The 22,382-nt window shown below is 41.4% G+C and overlaps 2 protein-coding genes across 4 annotated transcripts in view; one reads left to right on the top strand and one right to left on the bottom strand.

Moving 5' to 3' along the window:
• The window catches only part of abcg2b (ATP-binding cassette, sub-family G (WHITE), member 2b), a 27,120-nt gene extending 6,793 nt beyond the window's left edge, over positions 1–20,327 (bottom strand). The window contains exons 1-3 of the mRNA XM_040146560.1: positions 20,313–20,327; positions 572–723; positions 12–71 (exon numbers count right to left, since the gene is read on the bottom strand). Of these exons, the coding sequence (XP_040002494.1) occupies positions 12–71; positions 572–723 (212 nt within the window). The 5' untranslated portion in view covers positions 20,313–20,327. The remainder of the gene's footprint in view (positions 1–11; positions 72–571; positions 724–20,312) is intronic.
• On the top strand, positions 3,216–7,268 carry zgc:77849 (UPF0472 protein C16orf72 homolog). 3 transcript variants are annotated; one of them, XM_040146938.1, is made up of 5 exons: positions 3,216–3,252; positions 3,371–3,694; positions 4,797–4,877; positions 5,048–5,323; positions 5,429–7,268. In XM_040146938.1, exons 2-5 carry the CDS (start codon positions 3,499–3,501, stop codon positions 5,665–5,667), a joined length of 792 nt encoding a protein of 263 aa, XP_040002872.1. In that variant the 5' UTR covers positions 3,216–3,252; positions 3,371–3,498; the 3' UTR covers positions 5,668–7,268. The 3 variants fall into 3 exon arrangements, with proteins under 3 accessions (XP_040002872.1, XP_040002873.1, XP_040002871.1); XM_040146939.1 differs by having other exon boundaries at positions 3,240–3,278; XM_040146937.1 differs by lacking the exon at positions 3,216–3,252 and having other exon boundaries at positions 3,259–3,694.
• Positions 20,328–22,382: the final 2,055 nt, after the last annotated feature.

The following is a 22,382-nucleotide window of genomic DNA, read 5'->3' as shown; positions in this document are numbered from 1 at the left end:
TTGTTTCTTACGATGTTTTACCGCTTCCTGTTGCGCCCATGATAGCATTCATCCCGGGTCTCATGATGCCGCTGCAAAAAACACGTCAAGTAAAGTCAATTATTTTTTTTTTTTTAACAGAAGATACTTTAAAACAATATAATACTGTAGACTGAACTCTGCCCAATGACCATAAAATGCTGTAGCTTCTCCACCCAGCAACAGTCCTTTAATATATACAATGCATCAGCTCCATTTTTATGCTTAAAAAGTTTACATTCCAAACCAGGGAATCACATATTTAATTTAAATTATTTGGTAAACATTATTTTTTTATTTTTTCTGTTCTATTTCTACTTGAGAATTACAGAGTATGCTGTTGAGTATATAGTTTGAAGTCCCCCCCCCCCCACATGTTTCTCTTGGAAAAAATTATTTTAAGGCCAAACATATTCATCAATGTGCATCAAGTTAAACTGTATCGATTTATTTCACGCAAATATCTTCACTTTCCTTTTTGACAGTAATTGAACAACAGGAGGTAAATGAGCATTGTACAGTTACACACTCACGGGTAAGTGTCGTCTCCTACCTCACATCTTTGAGGATATATTTTTCAGGACCTATCTTGCGGCAGAATCTCGTCTCCTGAACACAGTAGTGCAAGTTGCTGAACGTGACAGTTGGCCCTCGTTCCTGGAAATACTCCTCAACATCACAAAAAATCTGCTCGCCGTTAGACATCTTAGAAAAAAAAAAAAGAAAAAAAAAGGCAGTATTACCGACAGAGAGAAAGAAAAGGAGGGTCAGAGAGTGGGGTTTAAAAACAGAGAAAGACCTCCAGTCTGTCACAGAGACCTGTGCAGTCTGACAGAGAGACACAGGTGAGAGAGCAGGAAATCTGTAAGATTCTGTTATAATTCATCTGATCTTTGGACTCTCGATCCTTAGCCCACAGACCTTTAACTGCTGTCAAAAAGATAGTGTGAAACTGAACTTTCCCCCCAAAATCTCAACCACTGTAATACATGCACCCACGACGGACTCCGGGCTGTGTGAACGCAGTTTATGACTTCAGATGCTAATGTTTATATTGTGTATACTGCTGCTTATGTAATGCAAGAGTTGTACATTCATCCATCGTGTTTAATCACGGAGGTCAAGGGTCATGGAGGAGCTAGAGCAAAAGACAGGGAAATGTCTAAATAATCAAACTTAATAAAATGACCTTAATACTGATAGTCTGACAAACATGCTGTCACACTCGAGGGCAATTTTGTGGACCCGCGCAAATACAGGGAGGAAATGCAACCATCCAACAAAGGGGCCAGGAACTTCTTCTCACAAAGGCAAAGCATACTACTACAACTACTACTATACTAGCTCTTCTGGGGAGTCTGTCCACGAGATTCTGAAATCTGGAAGTAGAGATTTGCTCCCATTCAGCCAAATGAGCAGTGGTTAGGTCAGGCATTAATCTGGGGTGATAAGGCCTGGCTCCTGGTCAGTACTCTAATGCCCAAAGACGTTGGTTGGGGTTGAGGCCAGGGATCTGTGGAGGACAGGTCAAGTTCTTCCACGCCATTTCTTTACGGGCCTGGTTTTGTCATTTATAGACAGGTAGCGGCCTTCACCTGACTGCTGTCACAGCATAATGTGCTGTAGCATTAACATTGTCCTTAAAGCAACACTATGTAACTGAAAGAAATAACACAATGTTCCTATCATATTTCGTTATGTATCATGCTCCATTTATGTATTATTTCTTATATATTAAACCATACTCATACTATACTATATTATACCATATTTTATATTCTACATTATATTGCTGTACTTTATCATATATTATGTAATACTACATTTCACCTTATATCACATTTTACATTCCATACTATATTATACTGTACTACAGTTATACTATGTCATGTTAATATGTTATACTGTTTTATTACATTCCATACTATATTATATTTCTCTACTAATACAAACAAGCACTAAGCAAATTTACTTAATTGTATACATTCTATTCTTGTGTGTGCTGTTATAGTAGATGGTATCTTACTGTATACTATACTTTGCTGACTTGGCTGCTACTAAACAAACCATTACAGTAGGTCACTTCACTTGAAACAGTACTGCACTATTAGTCTAACTGAAACACTGGTCATGGGTGCTGTTTGTATTTTGCTCGCCTTGTAATTTGAGTTTAATTGCCCTTGTAGAGTTTCTAATTTTATTTCTTATTTTTATTTTATATACATCTATTTTTTTTTGTTTTTTGTTTTGTTTGTTTAACTTTCTTTATTTATCTGCACTTAATTCTGTCCTTGTTTTGTTGCACCAACTGAAATTTCCCCTCTGGAGATCAATGAGAGCTTATCTATTGAACTATCAATGGACTTGATTGGTGTTGTATGACCAGCAGTTTATGGCAGCCAATGTTAGCAAACTTAAGTGAATAATGCAGCATTACAGACCTTATTGAATCTGTTTACTAACTTTATGACTCTTCATAAGGGTTTAAACGTTTAACATTACCCCACAATTGTCACTTGGCCTTAGTGGTCACAGTTCATACACAAAGGGTATGTACTGTAGACAGTAGTAAAATGCAACACGTACATTTACTCATGCACTGTACTTAAGTACAGTTTTTGACATACTTGTACTTGAATATTTACATTTTATGCAGTTTCACACTTCTACTCCACTACATTTCAGAGGTAAATACTGTAGTTTTAGCATTTATTTGACAGTTATGGAAATTACTTACTTATAAGATTTAAAGATTACATTTAAAACATATGAGTTTGTTTTTGTCGGGATCCCCTTACAAAAAAGCATTGACTAGCCGTATCCTGTTGTCTGAGATGTTGTCAGTTCCATCACCGTGTAGGATTTTACATGCAGGGCTTTTACTTGGAGTATTTTTACGTTGTTGTATTTGGTACTTTAACTTCAGTAAAGGATCTGAATACTTCCTCCACCACTGACCGTAAGCAGGGGCGTCCTTCTACTTTAGGCCACTTGGAGTCGTGGGCTACGTTTCCATGGACGGGCTACCCCCTGCTGGACAGAATGCTGCACGTCCGGCTACGTACAATCTCCTGGGTGGGATCAACGTTGTTTTTCTCTGACCTTTTTTCTTTTTTTGCCGTTGTCCAATCAGGCTTCGTGGTTGTCACCGAGAGCCGCCTATAAAAATCGCTCCAGCCAATCACTTTTCAGTACAGCGACGGAATGGGCGTGGCCAGTTCAAGAAATTCTAAGGTGTTGTCATCGCGTTCTTTACTTTGGTGTGTTTTACACTGGGCGTGCGGACGTTGTGTAAAATCGCCACGATGCGGCTCTAACAACAATTATTGTTTTCTTTTATACTCATTGTTAGGGTCTTGCAACGTATTTCTCTCACAGCATACAGGGGAAAGACCGTTAAGTGCCTCCGGAAACCAAACAATCTTATATTTCACACGAAAGGCTAGCTCATAGGCTACTAGCTAACGCCTAACGTTAGCTATGGAGGAGAGGAAAGAGGAGGGAGAAGCGGAGATCCAAGAGCACGGCCCCGAGCACTGGTTCTCCAAATGGGAACGGCAGTGCTTAGCAGAGGCCGAACAGAATGATCCAAATGAGGAGGAGACGGAACAAAGTCAACAGAAGCTGTGGCACCTGTTTCAAAACTCAGCCACCGCGGTAGCACAGCTCTACAAAGGTTTGTACTAAAGAAACCGAAGTTCGGGTTAGGCTAGCTGTCAGAGCTATTGCTAATGAACGCTAATCCCGCTAGCTAACGATAACGCCGGGCGGAGAGAGACACAAAGGGCACCGGCTAGGCTAACGGTGTTAGCTATTCTCATCTTAACCAGCGGTGCTTATTTCCATGATTGTGTTGTGTGACACCAAAATATGTATTGTAATCAAATCGACGATTCTGTGGATTTTTTTACGTCTCGATATCGCGACAAGGTGCCGTAGCTAGTTGCCGGAAGCTAACGTTCAACAGCAGCAGACGCTAGCGGCCGGTGACCGTGTCAGAGTGTGGGACAACTGGGCTGGATCTGGCTCACAGTGGCCTGAGCTGTCAGGGAACCTCTAGGACTGAACAGATTGATAAATAGTCCAGCTAAGTGGATCTCAAACACCGGCTAACTTAGAGGTGCGTTTGCAGCACATATACCTTCCTTATGGCTCACACTAAAAATATTTTTGTTCACCCGTCAACAGTTACCTAGCTCGTCAAAATGGCGATACACAGGGAGGAGTTTTCCGACTGAAAACAACTCGTTTGTTGACGGTCAAATGCAGCGATAATTGTCGCAGTGGTGTGGTGGATTTCGATGAGTTAACGCCACAAAGACATTTTATTCCAACACATAACCCAGTAGCCTGTTGTTGATGACTGATTTGTTGTCAATATCCAGAACAAAATGGCGAAATGATGAACGTAAACATTTGCTTGTTTAAGTCACATTTGGCCCTATTTTTTTGATCTGGTTGGTAGTAAAAATTTGCACGAACTGCTTGTCACTTTTCACATAGTGCCACTTTATTGTTTAGTTTATGAACATGTAACCATGGGATTTATTCTGTGCTCGAAAATGCTCGCTTCCGAAAACACCATTCAACCCCAGTTAGTTTTCTCTTTGGGAATGCTCAAGTGCAGCTAGATTATATCAGTCCATGTCTGACAGTTCATACTTGAATTTCTCTAGAGAGGAAATGTGAGCTATGCAAGTGGAGTTTGGCATTTGTTCAGCAGCAATGTCATTTTAAAGTTATCATAATCTGATCAACTTTTTACATCTAATTTACAGATAGAGTGTGCCAGCAGCAAGGCCTCTCTCTCTGGGTGCCCTTCCAGAATGCAGCCACAGCTGTCACTAACTTGTATAAAGGCAAGTAATAAGTAACTTTGACTATTACCTTCTTTTAGGTTCACTGTCTGTTTTTGTGGCATTTTATATCACTTCCAGGATGTACTGTACGTAAATTAATTTATAGTATATGAACTTTGATGGTGGTATCCAGATTAGCTAAAAAAACATTTGTCCTTGTTTGTCATCAGAGAGTATGGAGGCCCGTCAGCGGAGCTATGACCTGGGCATCCACTTAGGCTACCAGCGCAGAAATAAGGAAGTGATTGCATGGGTGAAGAAACGCAGAAGAACTATCAGGCGAGAGGACCTCATCAGCTTCCTGTGTGGCAAAGTTCCACCTCCAAGGACAGCGCGTGCCCCGCCTAGAGTTGCCATGGTGTCTTCAAGCCGACCATCACCCCCAGAGACAGGCAGCTCCGTGGAGACTGACCTGCAGCCCTTCAGAGAGGCAATCGCACTGCACGGTTAGTCAAAACACCATGTTCGGTTGGAAGCCGTTGCCTTATAAGAATGTGATGGTGGCATTCATACAGTTTGCTGTAGCTTTATACTTTAAATTTTCTTACTAGGCCTTAGTGGTGCCATGGCAAGCATTTCTGTGCGGTCTGGTCCTCCCGGTTCCCCAACTCACCCCGCCCAGTCCCTCAGTCGTCGTAGGAATGGTCTTCACGACGTGGACCTCAACACCTTCATCGCTGAGGAGATGGCACTCCATTTGGATTCCACAGCCAATCGTAAACGAGGTCCTGCTCCCTGTAGTGATGTCATCACAGACTCGCCCACTCATAAACGTAACAGGATGCTCTGAACTTTTCCTACATCACTAATCCCTCCTCTGTCCTCTCCTCGGTGGCTGACTGGACATCTGAGGACTGATGCCTTGGCCAAGCATTGAAATCTTCCTCCTATTCATCTTAGTTGCAATGCTAAAAAATAAAGAAAAACGTAACTATTACCAACCCACATAGTTCTCCCCTTCTTGATTTTTCTTTCACACATCCTCCCTCACCCCCCACCCTAACACCAGTTGTTTCGCACATCCTTTCCATGTTAAATTTCTGTTTTCCTCATTAGTTTTTTCTTTCCTGTTTTATGTTTGTTTGGCCTCAGTACACCTGATACTGAAGTGAGCACATGTCACACTTGAACTCCTTAAATTGCAGTGTGTTGCTTTTAGACATTGTTTGTTGGCCGGGCCCCTTTGTACTTCACATCCAGTAATCAGATGAACCGGGCTGTTGCCTACTGTTTGCTGTTCTCCTCCCCTCATTCCTAAAACGTACTTCTTCCTCCTCCTCCTCCTCCTCTTCCTCTGTGGAGTACTGGCCAAACCAGACTGGACTGAAACTATGGCTCCTCGGGAGGCTGAACTGCCTCCCTGCTGTGTGGCTCCACTCAAAACGCTTGTCAGCGTGTGTATCTCATTCAGCTGCTGCTCTGTGTGTTTGCGTATCTGACAGCAGAACTGCCACTTACTGTGTTGTACTTGTCTTTGCCTTTGAGAAAGCTGCTACAGTATCTCTGGTTGTTGTGCAACTGTGTGTGTGTATGAGTGTATGACTGTGTGTGTGAGTGTGTATGACTGTCTGTGTGTGTGCTTCTGGATGCAGGGTTCTGGCATATTCAGCACCCACTTGACCCAATTATTTCATATTTTACTTCAATTCATCCTATTTTTTTCTTTAGTTGCTCTTTGCAGCCCAAATCAGGGTTTTATCACAAAGCAGGTCAGTCCAATTTAAACAGATAATGGTGGCTATCGTTACTGTCAGAGTTAGCTAACACTTAGAGTAGTGGGATGGCAGGAAGTGGAAAAGCAAGATGTATTTTCAACAAAACTTTCTTTGCTGAAGTGCCATTATCCTGAATTTTATTTAAGTTTACAAAAATCTAATTATGCACAGTTTCCCTGTCAACGGCAAAACACATTTGAGTGAGTACCGATTTTTGCATTTTTGCATTAAGAGCAGTACCAGTGGTTCAGAGCTTGCATTATACCTATTTTATGTTTACAGTTGTCCCATCGATAGGAACATCAGCTGGTGCATGGTCATCATCTTGTCTCTTGAACTTCAGAAAGAGTTACAACACTTTCACACTTGTGATTTCAGCTTTAAACTTAAAAAAATTCAGGGGGCAGTTGCCTGTTAACTAGTGGGGGCCAATGGCTGTGATCGTTTTATTATGTCCAGCCAATTCATGGACTATTGGGTGTGATGGTTCAATAAGGCTTGGGGCACTTGTTTTTGCTAGTTTCAAACACTGCTTTGTGATACAATCTTGTGTAATGTGTGTAAATAACATGTAGGTGCTGTTATATGTGGTACATATTGTAAAAAGAAGTGCAAATCCATTGGGATGTCCATGTACAATAATAATTCTGACATTAAAGAAAATACAGGCGTTTAAGTTGTCTTTGATTTCGTTGGATTTGACGTTTTACATTTTGCATCACCTGCTTGGCGAGGTCTTATTTCAGTGCAGAATAATTACTCTCAAAAGCGATATTCTTTTGAAATACCTCGAGGCCTGTCTCAAGAAAGGAAGAGCTAAAGAGTTCAGTGAACTGGAAAACCCTGAGAGTTGTAGCCATTATCTGATGCAGTGGCTGCTCGTTTAAGTGCATTGTTCCTTCTCGGCTCCTTAATCATCCCTCTCTCTCGTCGGAAGAGCTGGCTATTCGGTTATTCTGTCATCAGTCATCGAGGGCAGAAGAACGAAGGGTCTACTAAGAGGAGAATGTAGTGGTTGCGTACCTCGCTTTGTAATGCTGTCTAGTGGAGCTGCGTAAAAGCAGGTTGTCAACAATCCATACAATTTTGAGAGCATCGCGTAGTTCAACTTTTTCAACACATGGGGGCAACACAGACTATGTTCTGCTTTATCTTTTCCTTCTCAAAAGAAGCTTGTGCTGCTATACACAGTCAGGAACCTAAAATTCCACAATAATAGGAGGGTATAATAAACTCCGAGCTGTCTTTCGTGCGTCCAACATGAGATTGGATGTTTGTTTGGTAGAGCTCATTTAGTTCCCTAAGGAAGCATTTTATTTGCTCGGTGTTTGTCACTGTTGATTTTCTTCCTTCGATTCTTAATTTGTCAAAGAAGTGGGATTTTTGTTATCTGTCTATCGAGATATATTTATGCTTCCAGAAAGTAAAATATGAATTTACTTGAGTATTATTTACACATTGTGAGGTTTCTTTAAAAGGACAAATCAAAATTATGAAACAATGAAATAAAATACCAGAGGCTGAAATAGGACCAGTTAGAAAGATAATGAATACTGAGAAACAGAATGCGTAATATCCAATTATTCAGATTGTAGCATTTCAGGAGTCATCTGATGTGACCCTGCATTAGCGCATAGTCGTACTCTCAACTGATAAGTAATGAGTGGTAGTTAAGTACTTTGTTCACCTGTGCAGTGGCATCTTGTAACAAAGTAAAAAATTACTGTGATTAAGACATGTAAGATTTTAAAACTTACAACCTCTGCCAAGTAGGTCTTGTTAAGTCCTCAAAATGTACATAACAGGCTTCAATGACATTTGCTGGCAATCAAGATCATAAGCCCAGGAAGAACTTTTTTTTTTGGATTAAGTTGGTGCCAAACTCTTCTAGCCACAAGGCCTTGAAGCAAAAGTATATCTTTTTCCACCCCTATCTGTCCAAATAGGCCACAACCATTTCCACCTACACAGATATTCAACAACATTTTTTTTCTTCTGTTTTACCGCTCCTACAAATTTCATCCACTCTTCACCAAATTAGGTACATGTAGCCTACCGGATCACACTATAAAAAATTATTGATTTGTTTTTTTTGACATCCCTTACAATTTTCTTGTAAATGTGTTGTCAAATTTTTGTTTGCAAGTCCTAGTTTTCCAAATTTAGAAGATGTACGCACATCTCAGCTCACAGCATTCCAGCTAAATCTGATGGTTTTTCTTGGCATGAGTCTGACTCATTTTTGCTAACTTCATCCTGTGATTTGGGAATTCTCAAAAAAAAAAAAAAAAGACACGCTTGACCATCATTACATGTATTTGAATGTATATCTGGATCCTGGCCAGATAAAAAAAAAAAAAAAAAAAACAAAAAAAACTTATATTTTCTAATAAATTTTTTTTAGAGCATTCTGCCTCCCTCTCTCTTGCAACCTCTCAACTTTGTGATTTGTAAGGGATTGTATGCAAATTATTGGGGTGGGGTGGGGTGGGGGAAACCAATAAACAAGGCACTCTGGAGTATCTCAAAAATAATATAACTGTGTTCATTTAACCATTTATTACTAAAAGAGGCAAACCATTAAGAATTCAAAATGTTAAGCTCGACTTCAAATCTCAATATCTCAATGACACAAAGTGAAATTGAAAACTGGACACACGAATTTGGCATAGAATTGATATATAATGTATACCCCGCGTGTTGTATAAATATATGACCCTACCCTGCTATCCACAAAACTTTAGACTCTTTTCAGCCAAAAGAAATATTACAAAACCTGCCCACTTCTCTGACCCTTCCTCACCCCCAATTAATTTTTGCACTGTTCTTAAAATAAACCGAAAATGGCTTTTGAAATGGCTTCAGAAGCACTTGTGGATATTTGTTCTCATGTCTCTCTCTTATCTGACAGAAGGTCTGACCTCGGTGCCAACACACACACACACACACACACACACACACACACACACACACACACACACACACACACACACACATAAACAGCTCTTGGAAAGTAAGTACTGCTGTCTTTCTTCACTAAATCACTGCCAAAGAACCACCAGAACTAAAGGCAATAATACAGGAGGTGTCCCAGTCTTTGATGTGCTAGAAGAAAGCTGCCAGGTCAACAACTTGACCTCAGGCTTTTTTGGGTAAGTAAATGCCACTGTTTGATCCCCTGACTCTGCCAGTCCATCACGGCAGCCGAGGACAAAGAACTGCACTGTCTTACACCACATCCAGCAAGAATATCTGTTCTTTAATTCCTCTGCTAACACTGCATGGTTGTTTTTGTTTCATCATGGATCTGAATGCTCTAAAGGCTGCTATGTGATGGAACCATGGAAGAGGAGCGGAGCTGACCGCAAGCTGTTTCACACTTCAAAAGAAGCAGAGTGCATGTGTGTGTGTGTGTGTGTGTGTGTGTTTGTTTGAGGCAGAGAGAGAGAAAGAGACATGACGAGAAGCAACAAGTGTCTGAATGTTCCAGAAAACCCCTCGAAGATGGCCATCTGGGCTGAGCTGATATCAGCTCACACACACACACACACACACACATAGGTGACTCCTAGGATGCCGTCTGGTCTGAAAGAGTTGGTGGTTTCTTGTGAACACACATACATACGCATACAAAACGTCCGTTCAGTCATGGCAATTGTGGGTCTGTGTGGGCTTGACCATTTGGGAGTCTTCAATGGCAGACAGCAGGCGATCAGTGATGCACTAGTTATCCCTCGTGTTTCAGCGTGTGTGTGTGTTTGTGTGTGTGTATGTGTGTGTGTGTGCGCGGATGTGCGCCGACGTACAAAGCATTAACACAACGGGTGATGGTAATTGCTGCACCAGCTTGCGCTAATTGATAGAGGACAGCACGCTTATACATTGAAACACACACACACACACACACACACACACACACACACACACACACACACACACACACACACACACACACACACGCATTAACATATTAGCACATGCACATAAACAGAAGCCAATCAGGCAGACTGAGAATGTGTCCCGAGAGAGACAGCGCAGCCGGAGAGCAGGGGTGGTGTGGGAGATGGAGAGGTGGTGGAGGAGACGGGGAAGGAGGAGAGGAAGAAGAAGAGAGGTTAAACACTCCCCGGAGATAGCTGCTAGTCAGGGCTCTTAGTTTTGTGCACATAGGCTACGGTAGGTGAGCAGTGCGTGGCGTGCATGAAAACACCGGGTCTGAGAGATTGTCTCCTATTTTTGGGTCTGCCATGTTTTTGTGAATGTTAACCCCCCCCCACACACACACACACACTCGCTCCCTCCTCCATCCTTCTCAAACATAAACATGTTTGCACACACACACACACACACACACACACACACACACACCAGATCTTCAGAGCTCCCTGCAAACCAGCATGTCCCTGTGTTCTACAAACGCCACGAAAAAAAAAAAAAAAACTAACCCACGAGCTGATCACCATAGCAACACGTTATATATCTTCCAGCATTATTTATCCAACCAAGAGAGGAGGGGTTGCGGCGGTGATGGGGTAGGTGGAGAGGGGAGGCAGAGGTGGTGGTGATGGTGATCTTGTGTGTGTGTGTGTGTGTGTGTGTGTGTGTGTGTGTGTGTGTGTGTGTGTGTGTGAGATGCAACTCCTCCACAAATCAAACGGTCATTATTGAAGTGGGGTTCCAGTTCCCGGGTGTGGCCACAGGGCGGCAGCCGCGTCCAGCGCAGCAGGACAACTGCACCACCAGGCATCATCACGCCAAGGCCAGTGGCTTTCAGTCTTGTGCCACGCAGAGCTTACAGGCTGCGGGTTTCATCCCGACCAAACACTACACCAGCTTATTTCAGTTTTTATTAGATGGCGTGCCAGTGTGAGAAACCGACTTTTACGGTTTGAAACGCCTGCCTCTGTGCATCGTCGCGGCACATGAGTGACAACCACTGGACTGGACAAAGAAGGCTCAAAAGAGGAGGCGGTTTCAGTGCATCCTCAAAAGCAGCACCTACCAGTGGGATGCTGGGCACCTATTAAAAAGATGGAGAAAATGACTGAAGAGGAGAAGAATAAGTGAAATGAATGGTGGGGCAGAAAGAGAGTAGGGATGATTGCAAGGTCCCCCTCCTCCCCAAGCATGAGGATTAGATGTTGTGCTGCTGGCTGCAGATGGGTTTGGGCTTGATTCTGTATGCGTGTGCACAGTGTGTAATGTGACAGAGTGTGTGTGTGTGTGTGTGTATGTATGTATGTGTGTGTGTGTGTGTGTGTGTGTGGGTTTATTTTGTGGGCTCAGGAAGCAGGTTAAGCAAGGAGGGGGGAGAGAGAGAGAGAGAAGAGAGAGGAAAAAGGAGGGAGAGGGGAGTGAGGAGGAGGATGACAGGAGGGAACAGGATGAAAGGATGTAGGTGAGTCTAGGAGGAGAGGAGGCCAAATCCTCAGTGAACTCCTGAGAGAGAACGTGGAGAGACACAGAGAGACTAATGATGTGAGAAAAGGGGGAATGGAGAAAGACAGAGGAAAACAGGAAGAGACTGCAGTGTGTGCATGAGTGAGAGACATATAGACTATGGGGGGTAAAAAGTGTAAGGGCAGCACAGGCTCACAGGTTTATATAGAAAAACCAACAGGACCTGACAAGAGTCTGATAGGATCAGCTCCTCTACGTGTTCACTCACTCATACGCCTACATGCCTGCCCTCACACACACACACACACACACACACACACAGTCCCACTTTCCCCGTCTTCTGCACCGCTCCATTTTTTTCCAATATTCTGAGCTTGAAGTGATATTTCATTTCGGTACATTTTAAATTTTTCAGCAGGCTTTACCTGCTGTTACTTTGTGAGCCATTAGTCTTTGACGGTGCCCAACCTGTACAGTAACACTGTGGGTCGATTGCTCAAATTCAGGCGCCAACTGGACTCTCCTTCCCATTAACTTGAAAAAGTGAGTCTGCAAAACAGAAAATGTTTTTAGCCCAGTGGTTTTTGACATCACCTTGCTGTGCTCTTCTCTTGGAGGTCAAGGACCTGAAATGTGTCAATGAGGCCAGCTGTTGGTGAGTGCTTGTCTTCAGTGCTGAAACTATTGGTCAGTTAATCAAAGAAAATGGACAGAAATTGCTTTGACACTGGATTAATTGTTGAAGCAATTGAACAATCAAAAAATGCAGCATTTTGTCTCTGGACAAAAGTTGACTCATAGCTAGACAAAACCCTTGCTTTTGTTGTTTAGTTTGTGGCGTTATGACTTTGTTATGTCTTTTGTTTGATGTTGTAAAATAAGAATAAAATTCAAACATCTGCCTTTTTCAGCTTGTCATATGTCAGGATTTGCTGCTTCTCTCAGTTTTGTATAATTGTCTTCTTTTTATTGTTTTTGCTAGATGGCTTTTTTTGTGCTTATATTAGCTATCCAAAAGTAGAGAGATGACAAGAAATGATGGAGGAGAGAGATGGGAAACTGTAGATGTTGTGGCACCCAAGACACCCAGTTATGACTGTAAATTTGATACCTTTGGGTTCTTGGGGTTGTTCTGTTGGTCAAACAAGACATGCCACCATCTTGGGCTCTGGGAACTGGTGATCGGCATTTTTTGTTTTTACTGTATAGATAAAATGATTTTTTAACTTATTTTTAAAAAAAAACAAAACAATCACTTCATTGGTAATGTAAATTATCTTTAAAGCTTCTAATCAATTTTTTAATGAACAACAGATCAAATGCAAAGTGAAAGGGGTCACTCGTAGCGTCAAAACTACATAGAATTAGCACCCAACTCTGCAGTTCCCCTCAGCTCTTTCAACTTATTGTTCTGGTTTTACAATCTGCAACTGCTTCCTTTTTTTATTCAGTATCAGTAATCTCGTCAACCTCATTTCCAGCAGCAGCAGTAGTTTTCAGCAAAAAAAAAAAAAAAAAAAGGCTCTAAAAAAACCTAGTGAATGCTACCTGCTAAACTCAAGCACTCATCTGCAGTTAACACATAGTAGTGAAGCATTTACCAGTTAACAGCCAGATATTTCCCTCAGGAGCTGGTGGAGACCAAAACAGAGCTAAAAAGGAGAGTGAATATTGAAGTTAACATTCGTCAGGTGCAGCATGACTCCAAATGAATGTTAGAAGTGTCAGCATGCGTGAAAAGAACTGGTTTGTACAATTTGTCGCCTGAACACATCTGAAGGCAAAAGTGTTTATAGCTCCTGCCACAGTCGAAGGTGAAAATCCTCCCGTCAAAGAGAGGGGCGAGATGCAAGAAATTTTGAAATATGAAGAGTGTACATTTTCAGACAGACAATCTTTCCTCAAAGGTGGTCATACTAACACTCACCCAATTACTGCAAGAAGTGGGTGTACTTGTGAGGTGGTTTGCTTCAGAAAGTTGCAAAAATTTTGAGACATAGGGTTCCCAAATTCAGATGTCAGAAAGTTTAGCAGGAAAGGAAGTTTCAGGTTCTGTTTGAACATCCAACAACCACTTTAGCTGAAGCATACTGACAGATCAGTGTTGCTGTCTGTTATTTACTGCAACTCTATAAGATGATATTATGTCAGGGTGGTTCTTTTTTTTTTTTTTTTGGCTGGTTCTTTTGTCCCCGAGTAGCCAGAAAAAAAAAAAAAAAAAATTACCCAACAAGAACCTGCTGGTGGACCTGAATGTTGAGCAAAGCTGTCCAGCGGAGAGAGAAGGTCTTTTAAGCCTGTTTGAGATTAAGAGAATTCAGCAGAAAAGGTGTGAGCTGAAAAAGGTCCAGGTCAGAGGGAGCTTGGAGACGCGTGTTGGGAAACATCAAAGAAGTACAAAAAAATCCTTTTGGAGACTCAGGATGAGGAGGCAGATCATTTACCTGGCTGTGTTCAGAAGGTACAAGGACACACTAATCTTGAGTGAGTGACAGTTACTGTCTGAAGGCTGGAGGATAATTTTTAAGGAACTCCTAATTTTGAAGGTAGTACTGTAAGATTCAAAACGGTCTAGGTCCATTTCCGCAGTGGAGGTCAGTGAGAAAGCTTATTAGTGGAAAGGGCATAATTTCCATTTCAGCTTTGGAAGAGACATCTACTGGGAACTGTTCTAGCCAGTAAAATTATATTCTTCTTGATCGGATACAATTTATGTGAGTAATATATTGCATATACTCTATGTCTTGCACTTAACATGACATAGTGACCTGAACAGTGAACTGAGAAAGGGAGGGGCATGTTGGCTGTCATCCCGATTTAAACAGTAGCAGGGACCATTTGGGGATAAAATGCCATTTTGAAGTTAATTAAAGAAACACTGCCCCATAGAACATACAGTACACAAATACAAATGTTATATAGGTACAGACAAGATAAAAGAAACCATAAAAACATCACATGGTGTGCAAACTTACATAGTGGGCCCACTAGGGCTGATGATAGCTGCTTATGAATTAAGTGATTTTTAGATGTACATAGACGCTGTACAAATTTGTAGACGATTTTCTCATTAAGGTATAAATGCAGTTGGTCACAAAGCTTCTCGCTGGTGTGGCATTGGCCAAAATCAGGGAGTAGTAGGCCCTAAAGAAGCCTTGCTTCGCCTGCCTCGAGCATCACTTGAACTTGCGCAGAAGTGTGGTAGCCCTAATGTAAAGGTAACAAATCTGGCACTTAGTTGAGTTGGCATCACATAGGCTGGCGGCAATCACATTACCAAGCTAGTTAGTGGAATTAAAATATTGCAAATTACTGTTATACAGTCTGTTGGGAGAGGGTGGTCCATATCCAGGGGATGGAAAATACATCAAATGACTTTTAGTTTCACTGAAAATAGTATCGTTTAAATGACCAAAATCTTCACGAATAGAAAGAAGATGCTGAAGTGCCTTTGCCAAGGGGCAGATAATACCTTCATAAAACAGGAGGTTAGTGAAGATCTGTCCAATGTGACAACACACTCCTCATTCACCTGATTTACAACTCAGATTGGCTACATATAGATGAAACAGTAAAGGCGACAGGCTGCTAGCATCCAGCACGCCATTGGTTACTCTGATGAAGAGGCAAGACAAGAACGTCATCTTCTATAATACTGGATTATGTTCTTCAAAACAAAAACAAAAAAACACAGCTATCAGCTGCATGACCCTGTTTGAAGACAAACTAATTATCAGTGGAGTTCAGAATAGCTAAGAAGAATCACCTCCAAAACCTCTGACGCCGGACAGTGATCAGACAATATTTGTCCTTAGAACTCAAATCAACATTTCAGTTCTTCACAATTAAGACAAGTACAGTACTTCTCAAGGGACATAAACAGGCACAAATGATGAAGTAAACATCAATCTTAGAAGAGTGCCCCGGATTCTTCGGGTATTCAGCAGCAATTCCCTCCACATCCCATGCCTTACCATCGGGCAGAGACTTAATTACCTCAAATACTTGAGGGGCAGATATTTGCATATCAGAAGAAACTACAGTATCTGTTCACTCCAGATAAAGTGAATTTTACAATATCGATGGTGATGCTCTGATTTCTCAAGAGAATAGCCATGCACAGTCACTTTCTGTGGCCTTGCGGTCTTGCTACGACCTGTCTGCTGCAGTAATTGCAGAAAATCAGGGGAGTTAACTCTGGGGGCCGGGACTGACGACAGACCTGGACCTGGACTACAGCGTAGGTTTCCTTCACATGGTTTTCACACACCGCACTGGGGGAGCCCAGGGTGTTAGCCCTCAGCCAGTCACTCTGAAGGGCAGTGATGTCAGGCCTGATTTTCAGATCGTCACCTGAGACAGTACACCGCTTCGCTGTTTCTTGTCTCAACACATTTAGCTCTTGGAAGCAGAGGGACCTAAAGGAATCTGCATCCACTGGTGGCACACATAACAGTGCTGTCACAAAAACAGGCAATTAGACCAAGTGTACAACTTTCCAGATCCGTCACATTTGAGCTGCCCCCCATTCCCATTATTGTTTTGACATATCAATTTTTAAAGGGTTAACAAGCAAGATATATCATTCTAAATAATTAGCTAACTTTAGAGGTATTGGTATGCATACCTGTTTAACTTTAGCTTCCAGTGTTTATGCTAAGTTAGGCTAACGACAGCTTCAATCCAGCTATGTACCTATGAAGTCAAACCTCTTGTCTCACTCTCGTGAACAAAACAAATGTATTTTTCAGATTCAACCGCGGGGCCAGCCCTATAAAAGGATGAGTGATAAAGTTACACCATCGGTGCTGCGTGACTAAGTGTTGAAGTTACATCATTGGTCGTTGCGCTTTCCAAATGAATAGGCACTAACAGATTCTATTTGCATCATCTGGAGGGCGTTTATAGGCAGTGTTACCGACTTATGTTGCTAGATTTATTGCCATTCCCCACCCTCTTTAAAGAACTTCTCTTCATTCAATTAACTGCACATTAGCGGCCGCAGACGTGAAATCTAACTTTCTCTCTGACTCATCATTTTACAAGTAAATATGGCCGAAATCACAGCACAGCTGTTGTCTTTACCTTATGTTTATGGTGATTTTTGTCAGACAAAAAAAATAAAAAAAATAATGATAATCAGGATTTTAGCAGGGCAGAGTAGCAGCTTGGAAATAGTTAACATGTAGTCTTAACTGGCCGCGTTTCAGTCTGACAACGGAAACAGAAAAACATGTAAATGAGAACAGCTTTACTGGGAACTCAGCTGCATTAAATGACTGAATATGTGATCACAGAGCGTAGCAGAGAAGCAAACAGATAAAGGGTGGTCCAGCCATATACTACGTTTTGACCTAGATTTGTTTTAACTAATCCTTTAAAAAACAGTTTTGTCAATCATGCTGTAAGTTTTGTCACATCTCATAAGGAAAAAATAAAGTTAGAAATTAGCTAGCACAATGAAAATGCTATTTGCTGATTTTAGCTTAACGTAGCTAGCTTTAGCTGCAGCACATCACGGCTAACAACTGACATTGACAAGAAGTACCTGCAGTCAGAAAAATGTTAGCTAGCTATGAACTGTGATAGGTTTCAAAATGTGAGACAACTGAGTGTCAGTGCACTTGTCTTCTTAATTAACTTAGGTGAGACTGCTGTTTGTCAGTGTTAACAAACTATGCACTCATTTGTTGTATGGTTTGAATGACAATACAGATCACTTTGTCACTTTGAAACACTATGTCTCTGTCTGTTTTTCTCTCTCTTATACTGTTGAGGAGAGGTGAGATCATCATGGACACTCTATAGAGTTAATTGAGGAGGATAAATGATTTATATGAAATATTAGGGATGACAAGTCTCCTTGTCTCCTCAGAAAATTACACCTGTGGTAAGTAGAAAGGCGCAGGGGAAGATGAGATTTATCCTGACATGCTGTTGTGCTTAAAGGATAGGTTATGAATTTTTCAAGTCTATCTCATACTCTTATGCCTTTATGTGCATTGAAAGATATTGGTCGCTGCGATCATCCCTCCGGTCCGTACTGGCCATGAAGCGATCCCTTCATAACAAAACACCAATTGAAAAGACTCAGGTAAAAATCCACAGTCCTCGTTCCATGTAAAAAATGCACCGTAAAGTTCGGCTGAATTTAATATGGAGGCTTCAGCAGTCTGCGTTAGCCAAATCGAGTGAGTACTTTTCAAAGCAATCTTTTTTAGTTGATTTAACTCTGACAATTGAAGCAGAAATTTGCTTTGGATGACCTTCTCAATGTATTCTTGTACAGAATAAGGACTGAAGTGAACTTCTTGTTTTTGGTAAGTTACAAAATTTGGATCGACCCCCCATCCCCCCGTCTGAACATCTGAACTGAGATTTTCACCTCTTTCAAACTGTCCCAACTCTTCTTTTGGAGTACATTTTGACCTTCAGCCTCCATGGGAAAGCCCTACGGTGCTGTAAAGAAGACTACACTCTACACTGTTGATCTTCAGACTCTGTCAGTCAGAATTTGTTCTGACCACAGAGCAGCGGACCAACACTCTTTCCTCTCAAAGATAACAGAAGTCCAGGGAATTAGTTAATCCCGCATAAATGTGTTTTGTGGATTTAGGGACGGCTTATCCCTGTTTTCCCAGAGGTATCCTGTCAGAGGTTCTGCAGGAGTGTGAGGTGCCAGGGTCACTGCTATGAGCTTTCAGTCCTTTCACCCTCAGAGAGAGAAAGCTGTGTTCACTCAGCTGGCATCAAATCAACCCTAAACCCAGGAATCCCATGGGGTCTCTGGGAGAAGTTGGGGGAAGTTTACGGGGGAAGTTGGAGGGAGGAAGTTGTCTGGTCTGCTCTGACCTGTATAAATGTTTAGAAAATTGATTGGTGGATGCATGGAAAATTAATTTTAACGCCACATAATGATTTTTTTTTTTTGTTATCTAACTCTCAGCTATCTTTTCAGCTCAGTCGGACTTCTTTGATTAACAATTCAAAATACATTTCTATTTTTTCCAACTGTTTTCACATATTAAATGACCTTGTCTTGATGTAAACTACTTGCATGGATAAAATAATTTCTCGGCTGAAAAGCTTTCAGATTATATGTAAAACAATGTCTGCACCAATGCTCTGTGTGTTGTTGGTAGGAGTCCACTTCTCATTTCTCAGTGGGATTCGTCTCTTATGGTTAAACAAAGGCTTTTATGCTGCACTGCTGCTTGAATTCTGAATTCTGAATACATAAGTGAGTATCACAATGCATTATTATGGTGATGATCTCCTTACATAGCTCATGTTTCTGAGCCCAAAGCCTGTCCACCTTTTAAAGAGAGATCTCGCTGAAAAAGGACAGCTGCTCCTTGACTTTCGCTCTCTGATGAAAGTGATCCATAAAGTAATGTAACATTTTAATATAAGTGCATGTGATCTATCTGTAATCCATGCATTAATAAGTCCAAGACTCAGCATGAATTAATGTATGAATAAATGCATGACATATGAACTCACGAGGGTCAATGCTAATGAGGGAGTGTTGACTTCATACTTGGCACATAAAAAGTTAAGCTCATTGACGAACATATGTAACTGATACAATACTTAGCCTATTGGGTCAAATTAGCTCTCAGTATTACCTCATAATGGCTAGACACCAAATAAAAGCAAAAGTCACTATTTTTGTTGAATTTTTAGTCATCACATTTGTGACTTGGGGTCTGATTTAAGTCCGAGTTGACTTTGTACTGATTGATACGGATATGTATCAATTACAGCAGCCCGAATCTCCTCTGAGACTACAGCTCTTCGTCGCAGTCATCTCCTACGTCACACACATACTCACATCTCCAACCCCTGGCCAGTATTCTTCTGTCAAACAGTTATTGATCTCTGGAGCAACAGTTATGTAAGAATAGTTTTGTCCCAAGTGTCCTCTATTTATGAATGGTAATTAAATGGTATTTTAAAAATAAACAAAACAGTGGAGTAATAAAAGGGGTAGAATTAACACTTAAATCACTGAAGAAATGTAGCATATTGCTTTCCAGTTCAATTTTGTGACCTTAGCTTTCAAAGTTAGTTAATTTAGCAGTTTTGTGTTCGCAGCAACCAAGAAGGATGTCCAAAGGTTGTGGTATAAAGTGGACCTCCATCTCCAAGGCAGTAACTAGACATCAAATGCGAAATGAGAATTCAGACTTTGTTAACATACTAATAGGTCTGACACTGGATCCGTTACGAGGTGAGTACGAAGCTGTGAGGAAAGGGACCCAAAATTGAGACAAACAGAGAAACAGGTCGGTGATTTAGTAATGAGAAAAAGGCTTACTGGAAAATGCAGCAAGTCCAAACAGAAGTAGCTGGAAGTCCATAAGTTAACAGGAATGGGGCAGAGTGCGGGTGCAGGAAGGCGGGTGCGTGCACCGGTTCGTGTAGACTACAGGTTCAGGTTCAGGTTCAGGTTCAGGTTCAGGTTCAGGTTCAGGTTCAGGTTCAGGTTCAGGTTCAGGTTCAGGTTCAGGTTCAGGTTCAGCCTGTCCACCTTTTAAAGAGATCTCGCTGAAAAAGGACAGCTGCTCCTTGACTTTCGCTCTCTGATGAAAGTGATCCATAAAGTAATGTAACATTTTAATATAAGTGCATGTGATCTATCTGTAATCCATGCATTAATAAGTCCAAGACTCAGCATGAATTAATGTATGAATAAATGCATGACATATGAACTCACGAGGGTCAATGCTAATGAGGGAGTGTTGACTTCATACTTGGCACATAAAAAGTTAAGCTCATTGACGAACATATGTAACTGATACAATACTTAGCCTATTGGGTCAAATTAGCTCTCAGTATTACCTCATAATGGCTAGACACCAAATAAAAGCAAAAGTCACTATTTTTGTTGAATTTTTAGTCATCACATTTGTGACTTGGGGTCTGATTTAAGTCCGAGTTGACTTTGTACTGATTGATACGGATATGTATCAATTACAGCAGCCCGAATCTCCTCTGAGACTACAGCTCTTCGTCGCAGTCATCTCCTACGTCACACACATACTCACATCTCCAACCCCTGGCCAGTATTCTTCTGTCAAACAGTTATTGATCTCTGGAGCAACAGTTATGTAAGAATAGTTTTGTCCCAATTGTCCTCTATTTATGAATGGTAATTAAATGGTATTTTAAAAATAAACAAAACAGTGGAGTAATAAAAGGGGTAGAATTAACACTTAAATCACTGAAGAAATGTAGCATATTGCTTTCCAGTTCAATTTTGTGACCTTAGCTTTCAAAGTTACAGTTAATTTAGCAGTTTTGTGTTCGCAGCAACCAAGAAGGATGTCCAAAGGTTGTGGTATAAAGTGGACCTCCATCTCCAAGGCAGTAACTAGACATCAAATGCGAAATGAGAATTCACACTTTGTTAACAAACTAATAGGTCTGAAACTGGATCCGTTCATGAGGTGAGAAGCTGTGAGGAAAGGGACCCAAAATGGAGACAAACAGAGAAATAGGTCGGTGATTTAGTAATGAGAAAAAGGCTTACTGGAAAATGCAGCAAGTCCAAACAGAAGTAGCTGGAAGTCCATAAGTTAACAGGAATGGGGCAGAGTGCGGGTGCAGGAAGGCGGGTGCGTGCACCGGTTCGTGCAGACTACAGGTTCAGGTTCAGGTTCAGGTTCAGGTTCAGGTTCAGGTTCAGGTTCAGGTTCAGGTTCAGGTTCAGGTTCAGGAAGCTGTAAAGCATTGACAATCTGGCAGGTAGCAGGTGGAAATGGGGTGGTACAAATAACGTGTGGGAGTGATTGGGGACTGAGGAACAGGTGAGCAGGTGAATGTAGGCGTCAGATGGCTGGGACCGGTGAGGGCATCTGGTGGATAAACGGAGAATGGCAGAAGGAGAGGTTGGGATGCCTCATGCCCCATGCCTCAGGGAAATCAGAAGTGACTGACACGGACAGAGGGGCAAGATGAGCAAAATTCACGGGGTAGCCCTTGTGACAGGATCTTTGCCTACAGTGGAGGTTGCATAAGATCCATCAAATAATTGGTAAAGTATATATATATATATATGTATGTATACAGACAGAAATATGTGCGTTTCAGAGTTACAAACATTCATGCAGTTCAGAATGAGAGGGAAATATCTGATTATATATATAATACCTAACTGGACATTTCTGAAGTTAAACAGCATTTTTATGAAATGCATTTTTATGAAATGTCAGGTCAGATGTGCCAACTCAACCATATTCCATATAACCCCTTTTAGTGCTGGCAGTTGGTCTAGTGCAACAGCTAGGCATTTAGTGGGTGTAAATATTCAATAGAAACTAATCTCTGCGTAAGAAATACTTTGAGTGGTGCAACCTGTCTTAATTTTGTGATGCATAAATTTCCA

This window comes from Xiphias gladius, chromosome 15 (assembly GCF_016859285.1).
Source record: "Xiphias gladius isolate SHS-SW01 ecotype Sanya breed wild chromosome 15, ASM1685928v1, whole genome shotgun sequence".
In the NCBI taxonomy this organism is placed as follows: domain Eukaryota; kingdom Metazoa; phylum Chordata; class Actinopteri; order Istiophoriformes; family Xiphiidae; genus Xiphias; species Xiphias gladius.
Note: the sequence above shows the minus strand (reverse complement) of the source record. Positions and strands in the feature narration are given on the sequence as shown.